The following is a 12,034-nucleotide window of genomic DNA, read 5'->3' on the forward strand; positions in this document are numbered from 1 at the left end:
TTTCTTGAAATTTGAAACTAACTTAAAAAATTTACTTTTGGAGCAGATCACATTAAGAATGCAAGAATTTTGTTCCATTTTCTAGAACATTACGAGGGCATTTTTCAACATTTTTAATTTCTCGAGATAACGTAGACATTAACATTTAGATATTACCAATAAGCTTTTTTTTTTTTTTTTTTGATAATTTCGCAATGTTCAAGATTCCTGGATCTGCCCCTCCATTGGATCCACTCTAGTAGTTAATGGGTTATTCCTTGGCATATATCCCACCCTTTCACTGATTTTCAAAGAAATCAGATAACAGTTTTTGCATAATCCTGCTAATAGGCAGACAAATGACACTAAAACCATTACCTCATTGGCAGAGCTGAATAAATATAACATAAAGCTAACATGAGTCAGGATGTTCCTCATTTATGGTTCCCCATGTTGTCATATAAAGTCAATCATTCACTGTAACACCAGGATAAAGTCCCGTTAATGGTTTATGAACATTTAGAATGTGAAAAACATTGGGGACACCAAATGGGACAAAACTGGGTGCCAGCATTGTGTGTGGAATACATGAGTTTTGTCAAACGTCATTTTTTATAAATGAATAAAAGGTGACCGTTGTTTTGCTACTAATGTTCTGCACACTAGCTCCCTTTACGGTCTTTAAAAAATAAATTTAAAAAAATGAAGCATGGAACACCTTTATTTACAAGTTACCACAAAAATTTTATGGTTCCAGTCTGTCATACATTTATGAAATTAAGTTCAGAAATCATTTATAAAAATGTACAGTACATCATTTCACTCAATAACAAAACCCATAATTTAAACCCCGGGACATAAACTTAAATTGTGCTTAAACAAATGAACATCTTATTCTGAAAAAACAGCAATATTATACAGGATCTTATTAAAACTTTTCAGCAATTGTAAAAAAAAAAAACAAACAAAGGGGGGGGGGGGGGAAAGTGTCTAATTCTAAATAACGGTACCATGAGCCACAAAGTCACACTAGAAATTAAATAACATTAACTTAAAATAGTCACAGCATTTATTTTTGGGCCATGTTTTCATTTAGAAAAACAATTCTAGTCAAGCGATATGCCATCGTAATCAGAAGCATCCTGAAGTAATCTGCACAATTAAAAAAAAATATTTACAGCGTTTTTGACCTGAAGTAGTTTTTGGATAAGGCACAAGGAGAGAGTAGACACACAAATACATCACTTAACAAGCACACACATACGCACACACACACCAACCCCTACAGCTAGTTAAAAAAAAATAAAAATAAAACAGAAAATCCTTCCCTCCCTGATACACTTTTGGCTGAGATTTATTTTTCCCCATCATCAGCAGCCTGACAGTGTTTAACAGTAGTACACAGAATACAATAAAACCTCATACCTGGCCTTTACTTAACTTTCATAATAAATTTATCAGTGTAAAAATTTTACATTTTTCCCCAAAAAGAAAAAACAAAAATTCACAGTTGTATAACTTGGTCCTTAATTAAGGGTTTTCAAGTTGCTGCTCAATTATTAATCAGTACTGAAAATAAATCAAAGGAAGGTTGACCTTGAGGAACAGTAGACCCTCCATGTTTTCCAGTAAAGGCCAGGGATGACTTAGGGAACAGTTCATGCTAGCTGTACTGAACAGCGTTTCCGCTGGGATAATGCTGGGAGGGCAGCCCACGTAACGGGCAGCTACTTTGGCAAGTTCGGGCCACAAGAACTTTTTCAGGTTCCAATAGTCGAGAGGGTCACAGCTTTGATCCAGTATGTCTTCCTCAAGGTACTCCAGCACTGCCAGCTCTGAAGACTTTGGCTTTTCGTCGTGCTTTATTTTTTGTCGGATGTCAGCCATTAGAGACCAGAGGCTGTCCTTGTTGGAGAGGGAACTGTTGGACGTGATGGGGACCTCATTGCAGCCATTGGGGAGCGAAGAGTCTGCAACTGAGGTAGAAAAGGACAAATCCAGTTCCTGGATTAGGGCTTGTTTACATTGCTCAGCTTCCTCCTCTGTGAATAAAGACGTCTTGTATCGCGGGTCCAGCATTGTTGCCCAGGTGTATCGTGGGTCGTGCAGAGTTGAAGACATCCTGCTCACCATTGCCTCCTTTAAAGACTTGAGCATGTTGTCTATCCCTACAGTCTCATCAAACAACATGTCTATTTTTCGATTGAGGATGTGAATGAGTGGTATCACTTGTCCCAGAGTGGCGGTGCGGTTACTCATCTCCCTGCAGGCAACTTCAAAAGGTTTCAGTGCATTACAGACTGACAACATCACTTCCCACTGATCGCAACTGATCATTTCCCTGAAACTGCACTCTATCGACAGCTCGTCGATGGCGTTCTTCTGCTCCACCAGCCGCTCCAGCATGAAAAAAGATGTCATCCACTTAGAAGGGACATCCTGAATCAGCTGGTTCTCTGGCAGCTGGTGGACCTTCTGGAGCTCAGCTAGCTTCTCCTTTGCCTTAGGCGAGCGGTGCACACGTTCGCAGATCTTTCGCGCGATACTCAGCAGGTTCTGAACCATTCTCTGGCTCTTTATGGCTTCACTGACTATGAGGTCTATGGTGTGGCCAAAACACTGCATGACCATGTGCCCACGTTCCTCTAAGGTGTTTTTGATGGTGTTGCTGTCAGTTACAGTGAAACCCATTTTCAAACCAGATGATGTGATCCAAGAATCCCAAAGATACTCTAGCTGTTTTGGGATGTTGTGCATATCTTGATCACAGTCTATTTGTGAGACACTTAGGAGGGCGGAGCAGTGAAAGTCCTGACCTTGAGGTCTGACACTTGATTCATATGTTGCCCAATGGGCAGTGAGGGTAAGGTATTCCCTCGTCTGGCTACTGACCCAAATACTAGCAGTAAAGTGGACAACACCACCTTCAGCCTCTTTCAAATGTGTCAGCACGACGTCCTTCACCCTTTCGTACATATCTGGTATGGCAGTGCTGGTAAAATAAGACGACTGTGGTAGAGAATACTGGGGCTGGAGGTACTCTAGTAGTCTGTTCAGACCGGTATTCTCCACCATGGCTGATGGCTGAAGATCCAGTGCGAGCATTTCTGCGATAAGTTTGGTGATTTTTTTGGCAACTGGGTGTTGTTCATCAAATCTCTCGTGGTTCTGTTCATAAACAGAAGTATCCAGGCGCTCCTGTTTAACGTGAATTTCAGCAGATGGCACGTCACCTGAGATAGTATTGTTACTTTCAAGAACATGTCCGTGAAACCTCTGCATGTGCCTGAAAAGGCAACTGGTGCCGAGGTTTGTAGTCTTTTTGCCTCTGCTTATTGTGCGGCTACAGTGCAAACAAACCACCTTCGTGGGGTCAGCAGGTGAGATGGAGAAATGGTTCCACAGTTTTGACGTCTTTTTACTAAAAACAGGCAGGGCTGGTGGCTGCTGCTCACTGGGGGGAGTCTCAGTTTCTTTGGCTGAAACTGCGTCTGTTGGAGTGAGATTACCATAGGGGTAAGGGAAAGGGTCTTTGTCGTCTATGCCTTTTTGGTTTTTGAGAACATCCGGATGGCGTCTCATAAGGTGCCTCATCAGACAGCTTGTACCAAAGTCACCCCGTTTCCCCCGACTGATGACACATGGACAGTAGCGGCACAGTGCTTTTAACTGGTCCACTGGCGACACAATGAAATGGTGCCACACTTCAGATTTCACCCGTTTCATGATCTTCTTGTTTTGCTGGAACACCAAATGATCTTGGTTGAGGCTGGGACCCTCAGAGAGGTGACACGGTGAGGAAGATAGGGGTGTGTCCTCACCCTGGACTCTGAAGGGGAGATTGAGAGAGGACTCCTGTGCCGAGAGATGCAGCACTTCATCACAGTCATCTTTCACGTCCATGCCTTCCTCCATACTTTGGGGTAATCCGTCCGATATGGTTTCAGGCGAGGATGGGAGAAGGGATTCTTTTTTTACTTCCAGTGGTTCCTGTAGCTGCGTGCGGGATAGAAGTGAGGGTGGGTTTGTGTAAGGTGGAGGAATGTGATTGCCCTGTCCATTTTCCTCAATCACGACCTCTTTGTGGGCTCGCCACATGTGCCGAATAAGACAGCTTGTGCCAAGGTCTTTCCCGTTCTTACCCCTACTGAACTCGTTCATGCAGTGGATGCATACTGCTTTGGAATTGTCAGCAGGTGAAAGGTAGAAGTGTTTCCATACAGCTGATCTCCGGCGGGAACTAGAACCTTTTGGGGTCCCAGACAGACGCTCAGGCCCTCCATCAGGCATTTCTTCAACAATGTTCTCATTGGAATGTAAGGACGAAAGCGTGTTGCAAATGGGGTCAGTACTGACAAATGGGTCTGGGTGTGGTTCAACTTTGGGTAACACTTCTTTGGATGACATGTCAGAGTTTTCAGCTGAGGAAGTGGACGGTGATGTGTTCTTTGAGGCAGGTGTAATAGTTGTCAAATCTCCGTTTTTTGGTGAGCTTGGGGAGGGAGGTATCAAAGATGAGGCAAAGGAGCTAGCTAGATTATAGGAGGCGTCTCCTCCATCGTGTAGGAGCACAGTGGGGTGAGCCCTTCGTACGTGCCTCATTAAACAACTGGTACTGAGGTCTTTCTCGTTCTTGCCTCGGCTGAACTCTTTCATGCAGTATAAACAGATTGCTTTGGTACTGTCTCGTGGGGATATGCAGAAATGATTCCATGCAGGAGATTTTTTCCTTGGGTTGCTTTGACTCCTCATAGATGACAGCAGGCTCTGAGTGACAGCATCCATGGCGACGTCATAAAGGGTACTGGTGTATCCACTTAGTAAGTTACTATAGTCATCACCGTCCCGCGCTACAAAAGGGCCAAATGGCCCACCAAAGTCTAGCCTTTCATAGTCCTGAGTATCATCCTCCATACCGTTTACTTCCCCAATCTCCTCTTTAATATGTTGACCTGATTCGTTCCCATTTTCATAATTCCCATTTTCTGTCCTTCCCTCAAGATGTGCGTTCATATATTTGCTTACAAGAGTGGGAGAAGCTGAATCCATCTCTTTTGCATTGTCTGAGTCCAACAGTTGGTCACCCTGAGAAGATAAATGGATAGGATCAAAAGCATCTTTGTCCAGTGTCATTGAGGAACAAACAGATGACTTCTCATCTGCTGCCTCGTGAGGATTAATGCTGTACGATTTGAACACGTAGCCGTCCTGGCCCTCGATTTTCAGACAGCTCTCTTTTGCCTCCCTTTTCTTATGTTCTATGGAGCTATCGGAGTCGTCGAGCATATCGTCGCTCAAGTGAGACACTTCTTCCTCCCCGTCCATGACAGCAGCACAAGGGTTTCTGAAGATTAACCAGCTACGCGTTGTCCAAAGCAAATAAATTTTGTTTTTTGTTTCCACGTAAATCAATAGTGCAGTTCTTAAGCAGGTGTTGCGACGTGCGTGTGGCTCTCCAGGACACCGGCTGCCTGCTTGTTTCTCTCCTCCATTTAGGATTCAGATAGCTCCACCTCTCCACACAGGACCTAAGAAAAAAGGGAGACGGTGAGACAGAATGCTCGGGGAAACATTTAAAATAAAATCTTCAGGGAAAAATCTTTAACAAAGATTTACAAGCTTTGGAAGTCGCGACGGTGTGGTTTGCACCAACGTAAAACACCTCTTTGCGGTGATAAAAGTAGAAACATTTGATAGATACCTTTAGTTTTGGTCTCTGTGAAGACAGACTGTCTCATTTGCAGGTGCAGGTCTTTCTTGGCCTTTGGGTCTTTCCAAGGAGCCATCTTTCTGGACCATGGCCTTTGTGGAACGATCCATCTCCTGAATTATGACAAGAAACCGCAACGCTGATAATCAGTAAAAAATTTAACCCATTTTGTGGTTTGTTTCAAAAACAACTCTGTAAAACTTTGTATTAGCTACACAAATTACTCAAAAATCATACATTATTTTTGTAGAAATTGTATCCTAGTCTTCATTAAATATACTCAACAAAAATATAAACGCAACACTTTTGGTTTTGCTCCCATTTTGTATGAGATGAACTCAAAGATCTAAAACTTTTCCACATACACAATATCACCATTTCCCTCAAATATTGTTCACAAACCAGTCTAAATCTGTGATAGTGAGCACTTCTCCTTTGCTGAGATAATCCATCCCACCTCACAGGTGTGCCATATCAAGATGCTGATTAGACACCATGATTAGTGCACAGGTGTGCCTTAGACTGTCCACAATAAAAAGCCACTCTGAAAGGTGCAGTTTTGTTTTATGGGGGGGGGATACCAGTCAGTGTCTGGTGTGACCACCATTTGCCTCATGCAGTGCAACACATCTCCTTCGCAACATCCGTGAAGAGAACACCTCTCAAAACGTGCCAAACGCCAGCGAATGTGAGCATTTTCCCACTCAAGTCGGTTACGACGACGAACTGGAGTCAGGTCAAGACCCCGATGAGGACGACGAGCATGCAGATGAGCTTCCCTGAGATGGTTTCTGACAGTTTTTGCAGAAATTCTTTGGTTATGCAAACCGATTGTTCCAGCAGCTGTCCAAGTGGCTGGTCTCAGACGATCTTGGAGGTGAACATGCTGGATGTGGAGGTCCTGGGCTGGTGTGGTTACACGTGGTCTGCAGTTGTGAGGCTGGTTGGATGTACTGCCAAATTCTCTGAAACGACTTTGGAGACGGCTTATGGTAGAGACATGAACATTCAGTACACAAGCAACAGCTCTGGTTGACATTCCTGCTGTCAGCATGCCAACTGCACGCTCCCTCAAATCTTGCGACATCTGTGGCATTGTACTGTGTGATAAAACTGCACCTTTCAGAGTGGCCTTTTATTGTGGTCAGTCTAAGGCACACCTGTGCACTAATCATGGTGTCTAATCAGCATCTTGGTATGGCACACCTGTGAGGTGGGATGGATTATCTCAGCAAAGGAGAAGTGCTATCACAGATTTAGACTGGGTTGTGAACAATATTTGAGAGAAATGGTGATATTGTGTATGTGGAAAAAGTTTTAGATCTTTGAGTTCATCTCATACAAAATGGGAGCAAAACCAAAAGTGTTGCGTTTATATTTTTGTTGAGTGTACAAATGGTTTCAGTCAAATCAAAAGTGTGCCACAGAGTGGCTGTTGGCACTGTTTCACCTCCAACGCGATGAGCAGAAAATGTTCTGACACCCAGGCCAAGAGATAAAAGCACAGTTGATTGGATTTTTAGACCCCAGCTAAGCCTGAAATACAGCTTTGCTCAACTTTTGCCCCAGTGGAGCAGAACAGGTCAGAAAACAAACCAAACAGGTGCTGCACCAGGTTCGACTTATCTCGTTTGTTTCCCTTGAACTCTTCTGCAAAAAATTAGGCGTGGCCAAAACGGCTGAAAAGCAAAACCAAGACGTAAAACCTTTAAATGCATTTGACGATAGTTGATTGTAAGCATTTGTTTTTCTTTTACATATAAAGTACAAAGTAGTTTTTAGAGCAGAGGTGCAGAAGTTACTGCGTTATGGCAGCACTCTTGCCTCACAGCAGGATTTTTTCTCAGCGTAAAGGGATGGAAAAAAATCACATTAAGAAGCCGGGGGTTCGGGGACTGCTTTAGCTTCGACCTCGCTGAACCATTTGCTTTATGGGCTTATAAAGGGCCTTCTTTGGTGTTTTTTTAAACTTCAAAATCGTAATCAGAAATTAATTTTGAAGTAAAAAAAAAAAACATTTGTAAGGATTTCATATAGTAAACTGCTGTGTATAAATTAGCTCCTGTGCAGTGACACACATTTCTACACTCTTCCATGTCTTGATCTGATGCCTCTTTCTTTTGGCTTTAAAGTATGGCTGTAACAAAGATTAAAAAAACAAAAACAATGGCTTTACTTAAAATTTAGCCCCAGCCTCCCCTACAATACTCACGCCTGGAGCGTTGCTGTGCTCAGACTGTGACTACGGGATAAGTTCTCCCTGACGAAACGGAGGGCATCTCATTTTGGGGAAAAACAGATTTGGTCGGTTCTAGTTAGTCTGTTTTACAAAGTTTAGAAAGAGATGTCATTTGATTTAAAACAGTGATTTGCTTTGAAGTTACTCCTTTACTCGGCAGAGCTACAACAAATCCCACAACACACACGGCAGCTATTATCAAGACATGATGCCATGCCAGATCTGCAGTGGTGACTCCAAGCAAACTGAGAGTAGGCCAACACTGACAAACTTATACATAATTAAATGGATTATATTGGAAATTAATACTGTAAATCTAAAATAAAAAATTGTCATGGTGGGCCAAAGCAAAGGTAAGTTGGTCCAAATGTGGCCCCAAACTGGGCAGCTGTTCTAGACAGGTTCTGCTCTCACCAATGTTCACAAGCATGTTGCCAGGTCCACTTATCTCAAGCAATTTTGGCCCTTCATTCCCCCAAAAACAAGTTTAGAAATCTTGGGAGCCATGGGTTTAGAGCAGTGGTCTCCAAACTATTCCAAAAAGGGCCAAGAGGGGGCAGGTTTTCTTTGCAGCCACTGACTTCAGGAGGTGATTTCAATGATGAACTCATCCCACCTGTTCAAAGGGATGTTAATCAGTGAAATCACCTGCGAAGTCAGTGGCTGCAAAGAAAACCAGCACCCTCTTGGCCCTTTCTGGAATAGTTTGGAGACCACTGGTTTAGAGGCTTGTTTCCAATAGAATAATTTGTTTGAGGGTGAAAAATAGCAAACAGTCTTAAAGCTGTCAAATATCTCCGACTACTGTCACTCACGCACGACATAAACACCACTGTTAGCAGAGATATTCCGTATTATTTAGTTGTCAGGCAGGTCAGAGATCAAACGCTGCTGCAAACACCTGATCCCTTCCCACCCACAGCACAATTTAATTACTATTTAATGACACCAGGATCAGGTTTTTTTTAAATAAAAAAAAATAAAATAAAAAAAAAATCTACAAATTAATAATAATAAAAAAAACTTGAGCCAAACAGGGTAAAACACAAAATCGACACTGGCAGAAAAACGATAAAAAAATGTGATCTCTCAAGTGGAGGCTAAATCAAAACCTGCAGGTACAATAAATGTGTGAAAAACAAGTGCATCGTGTTACACGGTAGGGCCGAGTACCCGAATGTTCTCAGTAAACTTTAGAGTCGGTCTCAAAGTTTAAGAACACAATAGAACTTTAGGAAAGAACAGAGTTCCCAGCCATTACTGATTCCCTCTACTCTTGATATGCTATAATTGTTTCATGTCTGTCTAAGATTCTTTAAAGAAAATGCTACCAGAAATACTGGAGCAGTCAGATTAAAGGGATCACTTATGATTATTGCTGAAGAAAATGCTATTAAAATATGTCCAACAACAAGATAACATGTTGGATAAAAGCTCATTTGTTAATACAAAGGCAGTATTTTATTATTATTATTAATGACACCAGCTTGTAAAATGTATGCATGAACAGGGCAGACTTTAGAAAGATTTATAAAGTGATGAATACTTGAAATTGTATTCATTCTGACAGCATAATTACCGGTTATATCTCCGTGAAGGAGGCTATGTATTTACTGCTGCTTGATTGTTATCTCAAACAGGCATGAACAGGTTTCAATGAAATTTTGGAGGAGAGGCAGGCCTTGGGTCAAGGAAGAGCTGATTATATTTTGGTGCACATCCAAATCACGGGGTATTTTGCCTCTGATCGCTGCTTGTGATTCCTTTGATTCTGTAATCAGGATTGTGATTAGCCCAGCTATCGCAATCTGAAACTCGATCCTCATTCATTCATTTATTTTCTACACCTGCTTATTCCAATTAAGGGCCCTGGAGCCTATCCCAGCAGTCATAGGGCATAAGGCTACGGACAATTCAAAGTTTGCAATTCATCTAATCATGTCTTTGAATGTGGAAGGAAGCTGAAGCACCCGGAAGGAATACACGCAAACATGGGAAGAACATGCAAACTCCACACACCAAGGCCTCAGGTGGGATGTGATCCCACAACCTTCTTGCGGTGAGGCAACAGTGCTAAACCACAAAGCCACTGTGCTGCCTGAAACTTGATCCAGATTCTTTTAATCTTGACTGCAGGATCAAAGCAAGGACATCAGACAGCAAAAAAAAAGAGACAAAAACATATCCTCCTTGGCAAAGTTCAAAGCTCAGCTGTCAGGGAGAAAGACAAGCGACTAGGATAAAGGGAGTGCAATCAGGTCAGAATCGCAAGACAATTGCAAACCGTATCAGAACAGGTTAAGCAGGAACAAAAATAGCAATATGGATCAAAGTTTGGTCATCAGGATCACAGGTCGGCTAAACGGCCAACAATCAAGATTGAAGAATGGCAGAGAACAGATCAAATGAAACATCCTCTCACATGAAAAAGATAAACTTTCAACAAACAGGTGTGCACGCTCTCAGCATCCCTTCTTGTCGGTCTCGGATCAAAACAATGGGAAATTTTAGATAACAGCTAAACAGAACAGTTTCAGAAAACCACTTAAGGGGGCTTCTTTTGAAGAGTCAAGTCCCTCCTTTGGGCTTCTTTTCACAGACAAATCTCTTAATGTCTCTCTGGAAATCAGTCACCACTTGGGTTGGTGACTCGATCTAACCAAACAAACAAACAAAAAAGCTCTCTGATCAAACAGAACCTACTAGTCCAGAAGCATGTTGACGTTGGATAAATACAGGACAAGTTGAAGACAGGGTCAGTTCAAAGAACTAAAGTACACACGGATCAAACCCGTCAGACGTGTAACAAGCCACACTTAATGATCGAAATCAATACAAATTAAAAAAGTGGTCATTTTAATATGAAATTAAGAATGAACGTCGAGGTCACCGTTTATTCGGTGACAGTGTTTCCGGGTTTGGTTGAAGAAGAGCGTTGCAGAAAGATTAGAGGACAGCAGAAAATAGCCAACACGAACGAGTTTTTCCCCACCGTTTTAATTATTATTTTAGTCCCGAACAAAAGATTAACAGGAGGTGCTGAAACATGTGCGACCTTCGCACCGATAAGTATAAAAACACTCCAAAAAGGCTACATGCTACATGGCCAGTGGCTATCCTGATGCTAACGAGGTTAGCCGCGACGCTAACGTACACTCACAAAAACAAAGTCGCAGCCAAAAGCTCGTCTGGCGGCGTGACGTGTAGTAAAATTATCCCAGGCTATGAATTCCACGAATGTCGGGTTTTTTAATTAAATCTTTATTATTATTATTATATTTTTTGGAACGTTATAACGGTAAGTGAATGCTCTTTGGTCCACTTCGGACAACACCGCCGCTAGCTGGTTAGCTGCCAGCTAGGCCACACACAAAACACAGGACACACTAAGCTAACCTGGCGAGGCAGTAGAACCTAATCAGACCCGTTTGGGGATCCGGATCAGACCCACATCAAACGGCGGCTTCGTGACCACGTTTAACCTGCTGCCTTAAACCGACGAAGCGCACTCACCGTGTAGTAAAGTGACGGGATCCGCAGCTTTTCTCTCTTTTTCGGCTCGTAAACAGTTAAATCTGGCACGTTCGGTTGATCCGGAGAAGGGCTTCACTTTGTTGCTTTTGTCTGCCAGCAGCAGCGGCTCGCGATCGGCCGAAGCAGCTCCACACAGCGTCGGACGGAAGCAACGAAACGCGTTAGTGATGTGATGTCACCCGCAGCCGGGCCGCGGATCGTCGTGTGTCACGCAACCAGGCATGTTGGTGTTCACAAAAAAAAAAAAAGTAGCTGCCGGGAATGTCTGAGGCTGAACGGTTAGATTTTTGTGTGAGCTAGAGGAGCACTCTGTAGAGTGCATGTCAGTGGTGTGACATATGACAGCACGTGGTTGTTCTGGAAAACCAAAAGTGGCTTAAACAACACTGTACTTTTTGGCAAGTTACCACAATTTTAAATGACAAACCCAGCGGCCAAAATGATGTTGATCCATGTTGGAAGGTTGACATTGAATCAATGTAGAAAATACAAAAAGTGGCTGTAAAAGTGACCATTCTCAAATTCATCTGGCAGTGTCCCCTGGTGGTCGTTTATCACTCGGTGAAAACATT

The 12,034-nt window shown here is 42.7% G+C and overlaps 1 protein-coding gene across 2 annotated transcripts; it reads right to left on the minus strand.

The window, feature by feature from the left end:
- Nucleotides 1–682: 682 nt before the first annotated feature.
- Nucleotides 683–11,672, minus strand: zbed4 (zinc finger, BED-type containing 4). 2 transcript variants are annotated; one of them, XM_034163081.1, is made up of 3 exons: nt 11,442–11,672; nt 5,681–5,802; nt 683–5,507 (listed from the first exon to the last, which is right to left on the minus strand). In XM_034163081.1, the coding sequence occupies exon 3, from the start codon at nt 5,302–5,304 to the stop codon at nt 1,543–1,545; it is 3,762 nt and encodes a 1,253-aa protein (XP_034018972.1). In that variant the 5' UTR covers nt 5,305–5,507; nt 5,681–5,802; nt 11,442–11,672; the 3' UTR covers nt 683–1,542. The 2 variants fall into 2 exon arrangements, with proteins under 2 accessions (XP_034018972.1, XP_034018973.1); XM_034163082.1 differs by lacking the exon at nt 11,442–11,672 and adding an exon at nt 11,325–11,414.
- Nucleotides 11,673–12,034: the final 362 nt, after the last annotated feature.

Source organism: Thalassophryne amazonica, chromosome 22, assembly GCF_902500255.1.
Source record: "Thalassophryne amazonica chromosome 22, fThaAma1.1, whole genome shotgun sequence".
Classification (NCBI taxonomy): Eukaryota; Metazoa; Chordata; class Actinopteri; order Batrachoidiformes; family Batrachoididae; genus Thalassophryne; species Thalassophryne amazonica.